General features: G+C 43.8%; 2 protein-coding genes across 2 annotated transcripts; one reads left to right on the forward strand and one right to left on the reverse strand.

Moving 5' to 3' along the window:
* The first annotated feature begins 412 nt into the window (after positions 1–412).
* Positions 413–3,174, forward strand: olah (oleoyl-ACP hydrolase). Its single transcript, XM_070984288.1, has 7 exons — positions 413–611; positions 712–897; positions 1,105–1,243; positions 1,366–1,465; positions 1,838–2,007; positions 2,112–2,194; positions 2,485–3,174. The coding sequence occupies exons 2-7, from the start codon at positions 768–770 to the stop codon at positions 2,625–2,627; spliced, it is 765 nt and encodes a 254-aa protein (XP_070840389.1). The 5' UTR covers positions 413–611; positions 712–767; the 3' UTR covers positions 2,628–3,174.
* A 148-nt stretch (positions 3,175–3,322) lies between these two features.
* On the reverse strand, positions 3,323–16,208 carry LOC139345589 (sodium/hydrogen exchanger 3-like). The gene is made up of 16 exons (XM_070984285.1): positions 15,644–16,208; positions 9,022–9,324; positions 8,621–8,781; positions 7,638–7,716; positions 7,352–7,529; positions 7,045–7,265; positions 6,741–6,943; positions 6,536–6,625; positions 6,378–6,448; positions 6,161–6,290; positions 5,921–6,066; positions 5,360–5,480; positions 5,003–5,176; positions 4,624–4,669; positions 4,445–4,531; positions 3,323–4,222 (listed from the first exon to the last, which is right to left on the reverse strand). Exons 1-16 carry the CDS (start codon positions 16,032–16,034, stop codon positions 3,915–3,917), a joined length of 2,709 nt encoding a protein of 902 aa, XP_070840386.1. The 5' UTR covers positions 16,035–16,208; the 3' UTR covers positions 3,323–3,914.
* Positions 16,209–19,209: the final 3,001 nt, after the last annotated feature.

A 19,209-nucleotide genomic window follows, 5' to 3' on the forward strand; every position in this document is an offset into this window, starting at 1 on the left:
AATGTTAGTTACAAGGTAATGCCTCACAGCAATAAAATAATATAATATTTATAATTTAAAAAACCTGTTGAATTCTGAATATGAGTGTTTACTTAAAGTACATACATCTTATGATGGCCTGCTGCTACTGAAATACAGTTCTGAAAACTGGACTTAAATTGTGATTTGAATATTTCCGACGTGAAATTCGTGCCATTTCCTGTTCTCGTCTGTTTAATTTTATCAAAACTTGACGAAACTCTTATTCCCTCCACCACCACGGAGGGAAACCCGTCAGGAAATACCTAGAGCAGAAAATGACGTCACTTCCGAGAAACTTCTCCTAAAGTATTTACGTCATGTTTTGAAAAAGCTCCCGTCCTGTCCATCCACCCAGGTATCACAAGAACATTTTACACTACTGTGGCATGAACTGGGAAATGACACAGAGCGTGACTGGTGTGAACTGGGTGCTTGGAATACACACTCCATACTGTAGATGTCTCCAGAATGCACAGACATCATATTTACATGAACCACAGAAGAAAACTACCAGGAAATATTACACCTCAGCATGAGGAGTCACTCCTGCTCTGCAGGGAGAAGCTGATGGAGCAGGCAGGAACAAACAGGTGAGATTTAATTTTCTTTATAATCCCCGATTAGTGCTTTAAATCACCTTTGCTCAGAGGTGGAGCACCAGGATTGCTCATGTGCTCTCTTTTTAAACAGAAGTAGGAGCATAAACCACAGATGTGAATCAGTCTTCGCCCGTCTGTAAAGTTAAGATGGAAAAAGTGATCAACTGTTTCAAGAGAAGGCCGGATGCTGTGACCCGGCTGATATGCTTCCCCTGGGCAGGTGGAGGGTCCATGCACTATGCACGCTGGGGGAACATCCTCAACAGCTCCATAGAAGGTAACATGCTGCATGAATGCTGCACTTTGAGCTGTTAATCCAAGCTGTTTGCCCTGAGTGAAGAATTTATTTCTGCTGTGTGTCATTACAGCTAATGTGGTCTTTTATCTGCTGTAATAAAAGGGGCTGTGAACCTCAGAGTTAAGTCTTGAAATGTGATTATATTTCTACTCTAAATGCTTTTAACACTTTCACTGTCACTTCCAGTGTTTGCTGTCAAGCTGCCAGGCAGAGAGAGTCGAGCCAGAGAGCCGTTCTTCCAGAACATGGAGCAGATTGTGGACGAGGTTATTGGTGTGTTGTTGCCGATGCTGAAAGAGAAGCCGTTCGCTCTCTTTGGCCACAGGTGGGACAACAGTCAGGGCTTTTTAAGTCAAATCATCTCCGTCATGCCGGAGCGATTCCTTTTTATTCCACCTCTTCCATCTTCTTCTCTGTTGACGTTTGCTCTGTCCTGATCTGTTTCAGCTTTGGTGCCTTCACCAGCTTTGCTGTGGCGGAAGCTCTGAAGAGACAGCACAACCTCAAACCTGTTCACATCTTCCTGTCTGGAGCCTCCGCACCTTACGTGAGTTTATTCACATCAGTATAGGTACCCACTGAAAACAAATAATAGGATAATAGAAGCATAATCATTTAGTTGTGGTTAGTCAGTTGGTGCAGTTGTGATGCCTTCAGTGACCCTGTTTTCAAGGCCACATTTCATATATCTTTGATGATATGGAGGAAAATTTTCTAATGTCTTGAAAGCCAAAAAAAGACCAGGAAGTAGAAATCCTGCACCCTGTCGTCCATTCAGAAGGAACTGGTTTCTATTCTTATCTCACCTGATGGAGGTCTGGCACCTTCTCTACATGCAACTATAACAACACCTCAGATTCATTAACAGATGACAAAGGCTTTGGTGTTGATACTATTAATGTCGTCTTTTGTCGTCCAGTCAGAGACGCGCATCAACGCCCCGAAGAGAAGCGACTTATCTGACGAGGATTTTCTAAAGTGGATGAGTTCGATTGGAGGAACTCCGCCTGAGCTGCTGGCAAACCCCGACGTCCTGAAGCTCTTCCTTCCTGCCCTGAAGGCCGACCTGCACATCGTGGAGAACTACAGGTGGGCCGCCAGCCTCGTTACTCAGTGTAACCTGGATTCAAGCGATCATTTCAAAGGATTTGTGACTGAGTGAATGTTTGTAGTGACTGACGTGTTTCTCTCAGGTGTGACAAGCCGGAGGGTCCGTTCCTCTGCTGTCCAGTCACGTGTTTTGATGGAAAGGATGACGTCCCTCATGACTTACAAGGTCAGTCCTCTGATCACTCGCTCTACTTCAGTTTCTTCTGGATGCTTAATATCAGAAATCATGGAGCATTTGGTCTCTGCAAATTCACTCATTCATAGGAACTGAAAAATTAACGATTTAGCCAAATACAGTGTGTGTGTGCTCACCACAAAGTGTCCCGCCTAGAGACATGAAAACTCCATCTGTATGAGCCTGCAGTGAGAAAACAACACTGGAAACAGCGAACGTTGCTCCAAAACACCTGAGAGTTGTAATATGTAATGAAGAATATTCATGTATTTTATCAACAGCTTGGAAAAGCTTCACATCGGGAGATTTCACCGTCAAGATGCTCGATGGGGCTCACTTTTACCTGAAGGATTCTGGAAATGAAAAAATTATCTTAGACTACGTCACGAAGCAACTGGAAACATCAGAAATGGACTATTTGTAATGAAATATGTGCAAACACTGACTGTGTCTAACGACTTAAATGTGTTTTTACTAACTCATGGTGATGCAAATAAGTGGAACACACTGTGCGACAAGTGGATTTGGCTCCATCTCTTTCAGTACTGGGGCTTTTCATGACTTTTAATTGATTAATGCAACCCTGATTCCATATACTCCATTAAAAACAGTACAAAGACGACATTTAGACAAAGACTCATCAGCTTCATTGATTTTTGTAAATATCTGCTTATTCTGAATCTGATGCATGTTTCAAAGACTGGGAAAGATGTGGAACGCTCCAAAAACACCTGTTTGGATCATTCCACTTTATTTACCTCACTTTAACTTATTAGATACATCTCACATTGAGTAACATCAGTTCCAGATTTAGCTAAAAGGCTAATCTTAATTTACAGTCCAGTTAGACGTGTTCGCTTTGTCCAAACAATACGCCAATGTTTATTTTGCAATACGATGACAAAGAGGAAGCCAGGCTGTGTTTGGCATTCTTCTTCATAAACAAATTAATAAATGATTAATCAATTATCAAAGTAGCTGTGGATTAATGTTGAATCTACATTTAGCATTCATGACTCAGCACCTCACCAGTGTACCTGACTCCATCCACGAAGTTTAAAACCAGTACGTCAAAGTGCTCTTGGTGCAGATTTGAGCTGCTGGAAACGTCCACGTGAGACCAAACTTCATTTGTGAATAAATATGCTGTCGCATCTGCATCACATGTGATGTTTTTACATTCTTCAAGTTTAAATTCAACCTCTCTCTCAACTCTTCAAATGAGAAAAGACACAGAAATGCTCTATTCAGATTACAGGGTTGGAATTATCTTCACATCACTCTAATTAAACATCTTCATAAACAACACAATTCATAAATATCTCTGTTCTTGAAAAAGGTTTCTGCACCACACTCTGGGATGAGATTCTCCTCCGGTTCACTATGACCCTGAGGAGAAGACGGGACAACGTTCAGCATGTGCTGGTGAATAACACGCCGCCGTGCACGCGGGATCCCTCGCTCTGCATGCAGCTTCCCGTTGCTCAGTGGAGGGTGAAGTCAGAGCAACAAGTGCAGCTGCGGCAAGAGCGCAAAGGTTGTGGGACTGTGAATGTTTTGTCTGGAAACTCTGGACTAAGATTAAATAATGGCACAGAAAAGAAAACATTCCCTGGTCAATATTTTGAGAGCAGGGGGTGCAAAGTCCAAGGTTAGGTTCTGTGTCTTTGGTAGCTGGGTTAACGGGAGCTGGACGAGGGGTGGGGCGTCGCTACATGTGGCTGCCGTCTCTGTGAGGCGGATTTGGAGGCGGAGGCGGAGGTGGAGGGGGCGGCTGCTCGTCGTCCCTCTGCTGCGCGGCAGGAGTGTCGGCCAGCATGAAGGAGTCGGTGGAGCGAGCGCTGAGGCGGAGGGGGGCCAGGCGGCGCAGGTTGCTGGGCGTCCACGGCAGCCGCACCTGGGCCCGCTGCGAGGGAGCCACCGTGCTGCTGTCGAGCTCGTCATCCGCCAGCCACGGAGGGATCTGCACCTGCGCCATGGGGTCCAGGTCCGGCATGAAGACTGGGTTCTCAATTCCAGCTGGATGAAGGACAGAAAGTAAATCAGTGCTGACATTTACTCAAGTGCCAACACTTGAACAGAATTTTCAAGTGCTTCACATGAGTATTTCTGCTTCTGCTGTGCAGCAAATATTGTACTTTTCTCTCCTCTACATGTATTTGACAGCTATAGTTACTCTTCAGATTAAGATTTGACATTAACTATAACACATCTTCTTTATATCTATAACACTTCTTTTACCTCCTGCTCTGTAGGTGACCCTCATGGGGAATGAATTGCCTGAGGCCTCAAAGCCAGAGGCGCTGTCTCCCTCTGAGAACCCGAAATCTGTCAAAAAAACAACAACATGTTCTTCAAAAAAAAGGGTTTTTATTAAGTATTCGGACCATTTAGGGCTGCGACGAACAAACTTTCATCACCTGAATGGTAGCTTTTACTTTTGTCCCCTGATTTTCCATTTGCCATCTGCAGTAAGTAGAGAAGTCAATTTATTAGTAAATTACATCTGAAGTTACAAAATGGGAAAAACAAAGCTGTAATGGACATTTTTAGACTAGTAGAGGTGGGCGTTATTCACAATTTTTAGTGCTAGTGCCATTTTTTTTTTAACCTTTTTTAAGTCCTAAAATGTTAAGAGTTGTGTAAACACCAGTCGCACAAATGCTAATTAAATTTGTATAAAATCATCAAAATTATTATTCAAATCAGATTCTATATGACCAGAAAATAAGTTTATCAGACACTTGGTGCACTTATACTGTCGACTGTCACATGAAAATGAATTGTTCAGGCTCTGACCTTTTGCTGCTGGTCTTTCTTTGTGTGCTTGGAAATGTGCTTCGGCGGAGCGACGCCCATCTTTGCAGACTTAAAGGACTCCAAGCGACTCCTCATGGTCCTCTGGAAGATCTCCTGCACCTCGTTCTCATCCTTGTTGACGTCGAAATGGCTCCGGCTGTACCTGTGCCGGTGCTATGAAACGAGCCAAGCGTGGAAGAGATGTGAGGGCTGATTCTGTGTCTTGAGTTTGGAGATGGTTCTTATGTGATAGTAACTGCTGTCGAAAACCTCATGGAAGCCCAATGCTACACTAAATTGCTGTAGTTCCCTTTAATTGTTAAACATGTGTTGTATGAAGTGGCTGAAAACACTCACCTGTTTCCTGCCTTTGTACAGATGCTGCTGCAGCAGGTGGTGAGAGTTAACGTCCTCTGTCTCCCTCATACCGATTATGGTCGGCTCGTGCATTTCCAGGCTCACTGTCGGCACAGGGTCCCTTCCGCCGCAGGAAAAATCATGACAGTTACTTTATGTCTTTAACACACTCAGGCGCAGCGCTAACTTAGACTATCATACAAAACAGACAGGAAATGAACGGCCAGTGCAAGATCATTTCCACTTGTTTTGGTTTGCTTCTAATTGTGAAAGTGCTGTAACTGTCTGTAACCACCAGAGGGCAGTGTCAGAGAAGCTCTAATGCGAGCTGATACTCAGTGAAAAAAAGTAGATCAACCTAGTTTTGAACTTGCAAAATTAGCTGTTGATGTCTTATATTTAAAAACAATAATTTCAAATTCATAGCAGAAATAAAAATAATGAAAGGAACTGGAGAGCTTTTAAAGTAAACCTGTTCTCCACCAACTGAACATGCACTGTATTCAGACGACCTCTCAGATCTGTGACTGTGGTGTAAATCAGCTGAAAACGTTTGCTCACCTCATGGCGGACATGGCGCCCTGATCGTCCGACGTGTCAGCCATGATGTCAGGCATGACATCTGAGAAATCTTCACCAAACTTTTTCTTGAAGTCGATGAACGCGGTTTCATTGCGGACAAACTCCAGGGAGCCTCTGCGTTCACCCTGCAACAGACCGGAGGACATTCAGCTGCTGCCTGTTCACTGTGCGTCCAATTGAATAAAACATCAAGAGACCTATACGGTGTGTGACTTTCACCTCAGCCACGTAGCTCATAGCATCCTTGAGGTTGAGCTGATGGAAGACATTGAAGACGTAGTCGCGGTTCTTCCTCGCCGACGGCTTCATCAAAACCCTCGACATCCACTTCTCCTCAAAATGGTTCCACCTTCGCAGCGAGAGAGGAGATAACTGTAGCTTCATCCACACAGCGAAGACATTTAACCAGTCAAATCATTAAGACGTCTTTACGTACTTGTCCCTCATGTAGTTATGTCCTATTTGTCCAGATATATCTTCTATGGCAACCAGCATGTGATCAAACACCTAAACAGCAAGAACAGAGATTGTGTGAGAGCTGGACGGCAGACTGATGCTTTATGGCTCTTCCTGCTGTTTAACCTTGAGCTTTACCTTGTTCTGCACTTTTTCTACGAGTGTGAGCTCAGTCACTGCAGCTCTCTTTACTTTGAGCCAGGTGACCAGAGGTTTCATGGTTATTCCCTGCATCAGGAAGAGATTCAAGCAAGATGAAGAGGTTGTGTGTTTACAAAAGCTGCAAAAAGCAAATAAACCAATACGCTATTTTAGCCTGATGACAAGTCAGAAAAGTGTTTACCTGAAGAATGACAGTGAAGTACACGACGATGAGGGTGGTGCAGACCATCAGATTCTTCTCCTTTATCTTGTTCTCATCCAGCATCGTAGCCAGGCCATATGCAACAGCCCCTCGCAGGCCACCGTAGCTCATGATCACCTGATCTATGAACTCCAGGGGGACCAGTCTGAACTTGTTCAGGATCCAGGTGAGGAAAAAGACACCTGTAGTATACATGCACGCAGACCCAGTGTGTTTTGTGAGCGCTGGCATCAGATAGTGAACTGTTTGCACTCAAAACTGACAGCAAAAGACAAAGCCTCACCGATTACCCTATACACAATGATGAAGAGGAGCGTGAGCAGGATGAAGCCTGTGTTCCACACCCAGATTGTCTTATCGATGGCCGAGATGCCGAGGAACACAAAGACGATGGTTTCTGACCCGTTGGCTAACACCTTCATGACGTATCGGACTGTGGTGACGGACCTCTCGTCCATGTTTGCGTTGATGTACTTCTGGCAGCACATGCCGCAGAAGACGATCCTACAGGGCAAAGACATGCACGACGAAACGTCATTATGGCTTTTGCAATTTCTTCCAAAAATCCTGCTATGAAAGAACAGACTCACGAAAGGATGGCCGACAGCGAGAGCATCTCGGCCGTCAGGTAGGAGAGGTATCCCAAGACGAAGACGAAGCCCGGCTCGATGATCTGGATGTTTTTCGTGCATCTGGTCAGAAGAGAGATCAGCAGGCCAAACACAAAGCCCACGAGGGAACCCCCAAACGCCACCACGAAGAAGGAAACTGAAAAGAACATCACACTTACTTTCATGTCATCATCTTGGATTATGTGCTGTTTAATGCACGCTTCCATTGCTCTCTCTGAATGGGTAAATAAAGCTCACTCCTTACTTATTCCTTTAATGATCTCCACAGCATTAATTTTGGATCCTCCCAGTGACACGAACGCATCAAATACATTGAAGAGCACCTAAGAGAAGAAGAAAATGAGAGGCGGAATAAAGACAGATATGACATATAGCATGCAACAATGCAAATTATTGCACATCTGCAGCTCCTATATTGTCTTTGAATTGCCTGTCACAATGTCTGTCGAGTTTTGAGCCTGTAACGCCGTCTGAGATTGTGTAATTGATTTATATATAACAGATGGCATTGATCTTTTCATTTTTTGGTGCAGATTATTGTCACTTGTTACCAACTGAAACGGCAAAGTTTTGACATGAACACAGTGTGGTGCTTTTTCCACTAAGCCTCAGAGGGGTCAAAGTCTTAAAACGCCGTCCTTAGAAAGGCGTGGAAAGTTAAGAAATAACACCTTTTTATTCCTTTTCAGCGATGAATAGAGTGGAATTTCATGATTCATACTGCATGCAGGCAGTATTTTTTATGAGCTCAATCACCTCAAAGAGCGCTTTGATTGGCCGATGACAGATTAAGTTCAGGAAAGATGACGTGTGTACCTGCACAAATGTAAATAGACATAGTTCTTTTTTCTATCCTGTATTTTTGTGAATTTTTCTATTTTTATTTTTTGACCTCTTATGCCACTGTGCCTGCTTTTTGTAACCTGCTTGCTGTAACAACTAAATTTCCCCGGTGTGGGATCAATAAAGTCCCATCTATCTATCTATCTATCTATCTATCTATCTATCTATCTATCTATCTATCTATCTATCTATCTATCTATCTATCTATGACAGGGCTGTCAGGGTAAAGGTCCTCACTCTGAGAACAGAATGTTTGCATTCTGAACACTTCATGTCTTGGACGTGTACTTTCCAATGATGGATGTCTCAGTAAACTCACAAACTGTTCTGCTTCTCAGCTAACATGAGAAGTTAAGCGCGGCAGTTGCATCATAGCATACGAACCACTGTGACGCCGTCGTTGAGCAGCGACTCTCCGAACACCATGATGAAGAGGACCTCGTTGACATGGACTTGCTCAAACACGGCGATGACAGCTACGGGGTCCACAGCAGCAATCAGACTGCCGAAGAGAAGATACTGCAGCAGGCCGATGTCCAGGTCACCTACGGCACACAGGGTTGAGACATTTGGTCGAGACAATCATCAATATAAGTGAAAGAATTTGAGCTCAGATTTCTCCAATCGCTCATCAAATAAAAGCGTTTGTCACCCCAGAGTAGTGCAGTGTCACACACTGACACTGTGGCCGTTCTCAGTCCATATTTTGCCGAACTGGAATCACTACAAGTCTGCCGAATTAGCTATTAGCTAATAGCTATAAGTCAGACATAAGTCCCTCTTACCCATGGCTCCTCCCTTGTGACACCCCCACAGCGACAGGCCCAGGCTGGCGGCGTTCCAGCAGGTCCCGATGACGGCATAGACCAGGATGGCCCCCATGTTGCTGAAGAACAGCTTGTTGGGCATGGAGTAGCCCGCGTCCAGGATGATTTGAGGCAACAGGTAGAAGAAGAACACCGTCGGGGTCAGCGTGAAGGTCTGCACCTTGTCTGCACCCCAGATCATCCCACCCAGGATGAAGCCAAAGCAGATGAGGAGGGCGCTCTCTGGGATTACATTGGTCACATGGTGGTTGGCCTCGATGACTGACAGAAGAGAAGGAAAGTTGAGTTTCTCTGGCGGGTTCCAGTGCAACAACCAGCAGGTGCAGATTCATAATGACCAGTAATAAGACTAAAAGATTTTTGGCAAGGGCGGCACGGTGGCGCAGCAGGTGGTGCGCGTGCCTCACAGCAAGAAGGTTGCCGGTTCGATCCCCGGGTCAGACGGGGCCTTTCTGTGTGAAGTTTGCATGTTCTTCCCGTGCATGCGTGGGTTCTCTCCGGGTACTCCGGCTTCCTCCCACAGACCAAAAACATGCTCATTAGGTTAATTGGTGACTCTAAATTGTCCGTAGGTGTGAGTGTGAGTGTGAATGTTTGTTTGTCATTACATGTGGCCCTGCAATCAGCTGGCGACCGGCTCAGGGTGTACCCCGCCTCTCACCCATTGTAGCTGGGATAGGCTCCAGCCCCCCGCAACCCCGAAAGGGATAGGCGGTATAGATAATGGATGGATGGATGGATGGATTTTTGGCAAGACTGCCTGTGTTTAAGTTTGGGTTTGTTTAAAAAAACATTGCATCATAACTAAACCACAAAACTAAAACTGTTGCAAAATTTGCAAATGATCAACTGTTGCACTCCACTGATAAAGTGGCATTTTGTCTTCTGGGCGGATGATTAACCAGCATGGTGGAGCATACGAGGGTTTGAAAACCTCTGCAGAGCTAAAGACACACTTTTGCTTCAGGTCACTTAACTTAATGGGCTGACAAAGTGTCGCAAAACTCCTGAAGTGCTGCAGTAGATCCATTTCAAAGTGTTGATTTCTCTGAGCAGCACACAGGGTAGACTTCTGTTGTCTCAATATGTTCCACTCAAACGTAGAGGATTACAGTTCAGACCAGTGCGAATCTGCAGTAGCTGCACTCACGTATGTGCATGTATCCATACAATCGTGCATTCACACACACACACACCTCAACAACACTTAAACTCCACAGCAAATTTCAGCCTCCAAGCAAAACTGTGGCTGGACAGGGTGTGAGAGAATTTTTTGTGGACCAACAAACCAAAAGAGCGAGCTAAAAACTCTCATATTTCAGCGCTGTGTTTGTATTTGTGCATGAAGGTGGAACCCAAAGAAGCAAAGAGAGCAAGCCGAAGATCAGCGTAAAGTATGACGCATAATTGTGTGTTGTGGCATTTAGTGTTCAATCGGATAAAATAAGAAACAATGACATGACAATGAATACAGTGCAAACACGCTAAAAACAAAAGAAAGTCTTCTGCTCTCTGGAACATCATGTTGTGTTGATAAGACTGTTCACCGCTGCAGCCAACGACACTATTTGTTACAGTATTAGAGGCACATAATGGTGCACGGTTAGAGGCCCTGAAAACCAATCAGCTTCTTCCTACAAGCGATGAGATCCTAAATGACGTCTGTGTTTATGGTCTTTTTTTTTTTTTACAGCTGATTGAGCTGAACCGTGAACTCGTGCGTATGCTACCATGTGGGAGATCAGAGTTTTCCAATGTGTGCGACAACAGGACAACGTTAGGTGGCTTAAAATTGGCTCAACATCATTGTCGTTGACAGAGGAGCATGACTGGAACATCCGAACCAGGCGTGACTCTAACAGGCTGATGCTATTTGGGATTTTCTTAACTTCTCATCTAAGATGATCAGTAGTCACATGAGATGATAAACTGGTAGTGACTGGTAACATATAGTCCATATTTAAAAGTCAGGCACACTTCATTTCCTAAATTGTTTGCTACATACCCAATTTTGCCAAACCAGCCACCAATATCCACAATGCAATTAGATACGGGGTCTCCACATGGTGCCATTTGAAGGTCACGATGGGTATTCCTGTGATGATGGAGCCATGGCCATGTTCAGTGTGATTCAAGTTCGATTTGGGCTCCGCCGGCTTCAGGTGGGATTCTTGATGTGTTAGCGCCGCGTCCCCGTTCACCTCTGTGACCCCTGAGACGAGGCAGATCAGCAACACCGACCCCAGCAGCCTCAGGTGTGCACATCCGCAGCGTTGCATTTGATCAAATCAGTTTAAAAGATAGCGTAAAGAGAGAGGCTGCGCTACAAAAAACGTCTCGTGCTCGTGCAACCTTGGATTTCAAAGAGGTGAACTGTCTGTACCAAGGCCAGACCGAACTGCCGAACAACGTGTCACACTTCTGATCCCTCCTTTATCTTGTGCTTCCTCAGTCTTACTCACTCTGTTGCTATCACTATCCTTTCCTCTTTCCCTGTCTCATCTCTCCTCATTCCTCCCACAGTCTGTGGTCAGCAGTGGATTCAGAAGTGTGCAGAACCCTGGACTCAGCTTTTTATATGTACAGTATCTCCTCTATGACCAAGGTTGTGTGTGTGTGTGTGCGTGTGTGTGTGTGTGTGTGTGTGTGTTTAGCTTGGAGGATTAACAGAGGAGTGACGGATGTTCAAGAAGGGTTAAAAGTTATTCAGTCACATTTGAAACACTCACCGGTCATCGCTGTGTTTGTGCTTTCTGGTCTTGAACGCATCCACTCAAGTTTGTCATGACACATTTTCTGTGAGTGTGTGCATGTGTGTGTGTGTGTGTGTGTGTGTGTGTGTGTGTGTGTGTGTGTGTGTGTGTGTGTGTGTGTGCGTGCGTGCAGAGGTCATTTGATACATGTTGAACAAATGTGTGCGTTTAGGAACATTTCAACTGACTGCGTCTCCCAGATTCGTGCTTACTAATGATTGACACTGATGTTGCTCAATCCTGGTTAAAGACTCCCGGCCTCCTGATGTGGGACACGAGAAAGCTGTCCTCCTACCGTCCCTAAATAAACTACTACTATGACACAGAGGAGCTATGATTCACTTTGTAAGGTTATTTTAAAGATTCATTTTTGTTATTGTCAACACATCTAACAGAAAGACTGGAACCAACAAGCTGTAAAAAGTTTATTTCTGCTGTAAAGTTAAACACTTTAGTATGGAGGTCTATGGGGATTCACTCACTTTTGGAGCCAGCCTCAAGTGGCCAGTCGAGGAACTGTTTTTTACCACTTCACATTGGATTCATTTTTCAGCTGCGTACATACTCTGTAGATCACCGAGTGTGTATCAATCCGCGGCTGAAAATAGTTCCAAAATGCATCTTTATTAACAGTCTGTGTCTTCAGCAGTAATCAATGGGTTTGATCTGCCACCGACAGCTTAGAGAAGGCGGAAAGTGTTTAGACGCTGACTAACACATTGCTGGTTTTGGTCTTTTCATGAGATCTGACTGTCAGAAAAGCATAAAATAAAAGCAGCCTTGTCCTTTAAATGACCACTACACATTTCTAAAGGAAGTAAACTCTGGTCTGTTTGTGGCCGACAACAAAAAATCTCTCCAAAGTGAAGGAAGTTGAGCCTCCATTGTGAAATGTCTCCCCTATAAATACTGTCCTGTTTCCCATAAGCACTGATTCAGCAGAATTGTTCCGTTATGACTGGATGTTTTTTTTTTCTTTTGGCCAACAGTCCCATCCTGTTTGAGCAGGACAAGGGACAATAGCCTCATTGGTAAGATGGACTGGTTTGATGATTTGATACGCAAGCTCTCACACAGGCAGGTGTGAACCAGCGTGTCTCTGCTAAGAGCTTTATGTAAACAACAGAAATATCTGAGCTTGCTCATATATAAATAAACTGCTGTTATTCGGTGATTTTTCATATCACAGTGCAGTTAAGATAATTTAGCGTTAATGTATGTCAGTGTTTTGAAAGCAGCTTTATATCTGATAATCTGACAACTTATTGGTTTCTAAATGCTATAAATCCTCCTTATGAGAACTGCACCTCCTGCACAGTCAAGCATGAAGTCCCCTGTTCAGCCTTATTAACTAATGACCTCATATATCTCACCTAACACTGGCTGGTCCTTAAACCTTTCAATCATTGCAAAAGGCCGCAGCTACTTGCGCACTTTAAACAGCCACAAAGAGAGGTCACTTTCATGGTGACAAGCAGAGGTCACGCAAAGGTTGTTTTCAGACTGGGAGCTGCAGGAGCCACAGTTCAGGATCGCTGTGTTACTGTTTGTCAAGCTGATGTCAAAAGTCTATTTTCACTCCATGAAATGTGTCATTTGTGACCTCACCCACCTCCACTGTGACGCAAATGGAGATAAAATTCCATTTCACTGTGTGTCCATGTTATAAGTATTCACCTCGTGCTTTTTATTTTGAGAGTAAAATTAGCCTGAATTAAGAAATCAACATGATGCCGGCTGACCTGGCAGGCGCGAGAAGGTCAGAGACTGACAATGGCGGTGAACGTGAAAAACGTTCCCGTGTCTGACAACAAAAAATGAACACAAATGTCTGAAAATGTGGAGTAAGTCGTTCTTGATGTCAGACCACAGACGTTACGCTCGTGCAGACTGACAGGAGAGCAGACATTAAACATGAATTTATTGTCCATTGTCCTTCAATGAGCACAGAGCGGAGGACGATGAAAGAAAGCAAGCACTGTAAATCTGCACAGAGGAAGTACGATCTGAAGAAAACTTCTGCCATTGTCTTCACTTCAGGAAACTACGACTCGAGATTACTTCTCGACAGCGACTTTGCGAAACCAGCATCAATTCCTAAACCCTGTCAGAGTTCATGGATCTGTTAGCGAGACGCATGCACCCGCAGTCCTTAAACATGTTTAAAGTACATGTTAATGGTTTCCAGCTGCAGAACACATCTGTCACAGTGTGGTCCTGACCGAACAATCAAACATTTAAGAGTCCTTTTGTGTCTATATCTACAATTTAATCCTGTATGAAAAGACAGATTTAGCAATAACGTTTAAGAGGTGTCCTCCAATCCTTGTGTAAATGTTTGCCTTTTGCACGGCCTTTTTTCATTCTGATGCTTTTCTTTAAATCATTTCAAGTGTGAACTCTAGACTGTGTCAAGGAAGTGTGGCAGTTTTGATAGACACGCTGTCTAAAAACCATACTTGCAAAGCAGTTTTCACAAAAACTCCAAAGCTGCAGAAACACCTGCTATAACATATTTCTTTGTTATCACTGATAACCTCTCGTACTTACTGTCTGTACAAACAGGGCTGTAACATTTCCAGCCACAGGCAGCACAGATTAACTGCCAAACATGAATTATTGACTGGAAAAAAAAAAAAAAAAAAAAAGTCGTCCAGTTGTGTCTGATTTCATTGTTTGGCTATCCACAGTCATTTCCTGCATCATGTAGCGACAACCACAGTCCCGTATTTATGTCAGTGGAGACGAACACAAACACATACATGAATGCATGCTCATTCATTTACATTGTCCACAGCGCTGCAACCCATTTACATCTGTTGTGTATACATGAAGTGCTAACGACCGTGCTCCGTGATCACACCAGGGACAAGCACGGGCCTCATCTGGTGAGATATCAAGCAGAGGTCAAGCTCTCTGAAGGCCCCCATTTAGGTCCAATTCATTAGCGCAGAAGCCTGACAGTACTGTGAACTAAAACATGTCTTAGAGACGTAGTTACAACCCGACCCTCAACCTTGGAATGAGGCTGGGCAGTATGACGATATACAATGAAATTATACAGTTTTCTCAATAAATAACGGCAATGCCGCATTTAAAGGTGGGGTGGGTATTCTGGATTTCTACTTCTTCAGCAAATATCAGCAGTCTTTCTCCAGAATGACACACCTCACCTTTAATTCAATATGCCGCACCAGACACTCCCCTCTGCTCACCGTTCCCTGATTGAATTGGTAATGAAGAGTTAAAGAGTTAAAAGAATGTTTTACCCACATCACCACTGGTGCAAAGTACATTTCCTGAAGTGAGTTACTGTGTACTTTCATTTTACTCCAAACTTCCGCTCCACTTTTCAGTGAGATGGACAAAAACTCTGCAGCATCACAAACTCATCGACACCTCAGAAACTGAACATTATGACCTCCATGAATGCAGGTTTTATTTTGGGACTGCAGTATTAGTTTGAGCTCTGTGATTAGCTTTTAAAATATGATGCATTCATGACACATAGGATAACATAACACTCTGAAAGGGGAGATTCTTTATATTACTTTTACCTTTGATGCTTAAGTAGAGTTTACTGATAATTCATCTAAATGAGATTATAAATGCAGGATGTTTACTTGTAATGGAGTACACGGTGGTATCTGAGTACTTCTTCCATAGGTGCTATCAACCACCTTGACCTTAGAAGTGTTTATTCAGCACTCACTAACAGAACGGCCCGATCACAAACGTTGCCTCTAATTAAAAGAATTAATTGTGTACTGAGCTGTATTAGATGTATCTGGATCAGCCGTCCAGGCACGAGACTTGTTAGGACTCACTGAGTTTGCAGATCCAGCTGACCAGGATCCAGAGGGCCACCAAGTACGGGGTGGAGACATGATGCCACTTCCAGCTCACAATAGGCAGTGTGGTGATGGGCCCTCCTCCATGGCCACTGTCATCGTGTCCGCTGTCCTCATGTCCTGTGTCCTCATGCCCTGTGTCCTCATGTCCTGTGTCCTCATGCCCTGTGTCTTCGTGTCCTGTGTCCCCGCTCGTGTCATGGCCCATGTCCGTCCCATGTCCGGTGTCTGAGTCTGAGCTCGTGTTGGCCCCGTGGTCACTGCTCGCCACAGTGCCGTGCCCGGCGTCATCGCTGGCCAGGCTCGGCCCTCTGGACGCCATCAGCAACGCGCAGAGGAAAAGTGCAAATCGCCAAGTGGCTGCCATGTTGGGGAAAATGTCTCCACAAACTCTGCAGCAGCTGTCTCTTGATGCTGTGGACTCAAGTGCTCAGGTCAACCTCAGACTGCGTGCGAGCCTCTCATTCCCGTCCTGTCTCCCTCTCTCAGGTCTGTTTCACTTTGCTCTCACTTATGTCCACATCTTTATCTAACCTGAGCATTGTGGCCCTTTCTCTGCTCTCCTCTCCGCCGAGGATGCAGAGTTTTACAGCAGGTGAGGCTCAGCCCATCATGATGCTAGTCCGTCTCCTCCCACTTTGCACCCAGACCAGCGAGTTTGGCCACTTTACTCAATGGAGGACTTGATGCTCTCTTCCTTTACTTTATTGGCTGCGAATGCTTCATGAGCAAGTTTTCACTGATTTCTCGCACAGAATCAATTGCAAAATACCCCAATTTTAAAGCCAGTTTGAATACTTTAACAAACACATTTCAAGGAATTCTGTTGCTGTCACATAATTTAATAAGAGCTTGGTTGAGGTGGAAGGTGTCCTTCTCCATTTCAAGAAATTAATATTTTTTTACATGCCACATCTTATTTTTGTTGTTAGGTTTAAGGGGCTATATCCACCAATTTTACACATCAAGCTCAGTTTACATTACAACTATTAATAAATTAACAGATTACTTAATAGACAGAATATTAATAAGCATTATCACATATAAGTTGTTGGTTTTTTGTTGCAAAACAAGTAATTTCAAGACCACACCGTACTGAAGGCTTTAGGAATCTGTGATGGAAGTGTCTGATATTGATTCAACTGTTTGCTGCAGCCTTTGTGTCCACCATGGCTCTTATTTACCAAAGTTGGAAAACAAACCCTGCTGATGAGGGTTACCTCAGCCTGTGCTGGGATATTAGATATTTTTAAAGGCAACCCTGTTACAAACTGGGGCTGTAGAGTTTGAAACTTACACCAGGCAGAGAGTGAGTGTGTAAGGGCTGAATTGTTAGAAATGTGGGTATATGACAAGGCCGCTTTACGCATCTTTGTAATGGACTCGACCTGGCACTCATGTTTCAAGTTTACCCATATTATCTTAAACCAGTGGACCAAGACCAAATGGGTCAGATGTTAGATAACAGACGGAAAAGGAATCACAATTGCTACAAAATGATGCATATTTTTTTTCAGTCTTTTTCCCAATATTTCCCTTTTTCTTTGTAAGACACTGGATAAATTTACCTCTTGACATCTTTACTGAATCTATCTGAGGCAGAAACACCACTCTTTGGTTGAACTAGTCAGAACGTATGGACATATACAGCCTCTGAAGACGGGCTGCAGGGACACACAGCTTCATTTTAAGGGGTCAGAAGCCAAAGAGATTGTTAACGGTGTTCTGAACCACTTTTCTGGAAGTGAAATTAAAGGCTCATATTAAAGTAATTATCCAAACTGTTCACTCTAAATGTACATTAGTCACTTCCTGGTTCTCCCCTGACACAGACTTCACCTTCATGGCACCTTCCTGGCTTAATAAAAAATGAATAAGATAAAGTGATACCTCCTCCTGGTGCCTTCTTTCAGTACAACACACACTTCTATCCCTCACTATATCCATGTCATCACTGTGTGTGCATGTGTGTCTCAGAGTTTGACATAAACATGTACACAAAGCATCCACTGATGTGAGGACAGGAAGGCAGTTTGACCCGTTTGTCTCCCTTATTGGAAAGGAGCGCCTGCACACTCAACATCCTCCCTCCTCTTGACACACTGCACAACAGTGACTGTGTTGAGCCTTCATTGCCACTATACACGTGTGTTTAGGTGACAGACACTTATAAATGAACCTTAGTTTGGACGTGCCGTCTCTTTTCCATGAGTCACCCATCAAAGACTTTGCCTCTTGTTGGGCACAGTCCCTTTAGTTACAAATTAAAGAGCCGTATCAGCCCCCGCTCTTACTGCGGGGAACTTTGGGATATTTCATTCTCACTCTGGATACGTCAGGGGTCAGATTTGGGCCATTGAGGAAACGTGCAATCAGGGCCTTTCCAGAAATCCAGTATTAAGAAAAAATGTACACAAAAGAGAGTGTTTAAATAAATGTCTTCCTTGTAACTTGTTTCCTGATATTTGCGTGATTGGCAAAGATACTGTGAAGATACTGTATCGCATGAGGAAATTAGACCTTTCAAGTATTTTCAATGGGTAAGAGTGAAATTGTATTCTTAATCTTGGTTTGGCATATCTTCTGGATCGATAAAACATATCAAAACTACACATCTGGATGTGAATTTGTAGATTTTTATATCCTTATATGTGCGGTAGATAACAAGAAAACAGCTAAATTATCTTGCATTGTTAAGACATTGTAAAAAATCTGAGGAAGAAAATCATATCGTGTCCTCCTCACCCCATGGCCTAACTTTTCACCAAATTTCAAGTTTGCAAACAAGTGTTTGAGATATATGAATAACAAGACAGCCGACAGACATTCTACAAACTGTAAAAAGTACAAAAAAAGTAAACAAAAGATGCCAGAAACACTAACTCTCTTTCTCCCACCCAGTTACTACTAACTGCACACAGCAGAAAATACTCGTCTTGACACATCAAACCACACTGAAACATACACATCAGCGTCATGCAGGCGTTCTCTTCCGGGACGCCAGCATGGACCAACATGGAGCTGTCTGCACGGCAGCTCTGTTGACAGTTTACGAGTAAACTGGCTGCATTGATTGCTGCCCTGGCTTAAGATAGATCTAACACCTGCATCTAAGGTCAGCGGCAATCAGAGGGTCTCTGTGGGTGCAGCAGTCGACATAGACGCGTCTGTGGTTATGCACGCATCAACAGGAAACTTGTTTGACAGATCCAGATCAGACTCGCACCAGGCCAACACTGGGGGTTTTGGTATAAATAAAAGGATGATATCTATGCATTATCAACAAATTAACCTGACTCAAACACGCAATAAACCAACAACAATTTGTTTAACCGTAGTGCAACTGTGATTTGTCAGTGACTTCATTACACAACTGACGCAAAATCAATATATATGTGATAATCAATTGTTTGTTTAAATCATTTATCAAGCAGCAAGACTAAGAGCCTACAACCGTGTTAGCTATGAGCTAAATGGGCAAGCAAACAGGCTCACAATGACAATGTTAGCACGCTGATGTAATGCTGACCATGTTCACCATC

The sequence above is a fragment of the Chaetodon trifascialis genome, chromosome 17 (assembly GCF_039877785.1).
Source record: "Chaetodon trifascialis isolate fChaTrf1 chromosome 17, fChaTrf1.hap1, whole genome shotgun sequence".
NCBI lineage: Eukaryota > Metazoa > Chordata > Actinopteri > Chaetodontiformes > Chaetodontidae > Chaetodon > Chaetodon trifascialis.

Excerpts from the sequence above, each read along its gene's own strand:
- olah (XM_070984288.1), top strand. The coding sequence starts at position 768 with ATGGAAAAAGTGATCAACTGTTTCAAGAGAAGGCCGGATGCTGTGACC. Across the intron at positions 1,244-1,365 it reads TTCGCTCTCTTTGGCCACAG|CTTTGGTGCCTTCACCAGCT; the intron begins GTGGGACAACAG and ends GATCTGTTTCAG. Across the intron at positions 2,195-2,484 it reads CGTCCCTCATGACTTACAAG|CTTGGAAAAGCTTCACATCG; the intron begins GTCAGTCCTCTG and ends TTTTATCAACAG.
- LOC139345589 (XM_070984285.1), bottom strand. The coding sequence starts at position 16,034 with ATGGCAGCCACTTGGCGATTTGCACTTTTCCTCTGCGCGTTGCTGATG. Across the intron at positions 6,291-6,377 it reads CATAACTACATGAGGGACAA|GTGGAACCATTTTGAGGAGA; the intron begins GTACGTAAAGAC and ends CTCGCTGCGAAG. Across the intron at positions 5,177-5,359 it reads TGTACAAAGGCAGGAAACAG|CACCGGCACAGGTACAGCCG; the intron begins GTGAGTGTTTTC and ends CTCGTTTCATAG.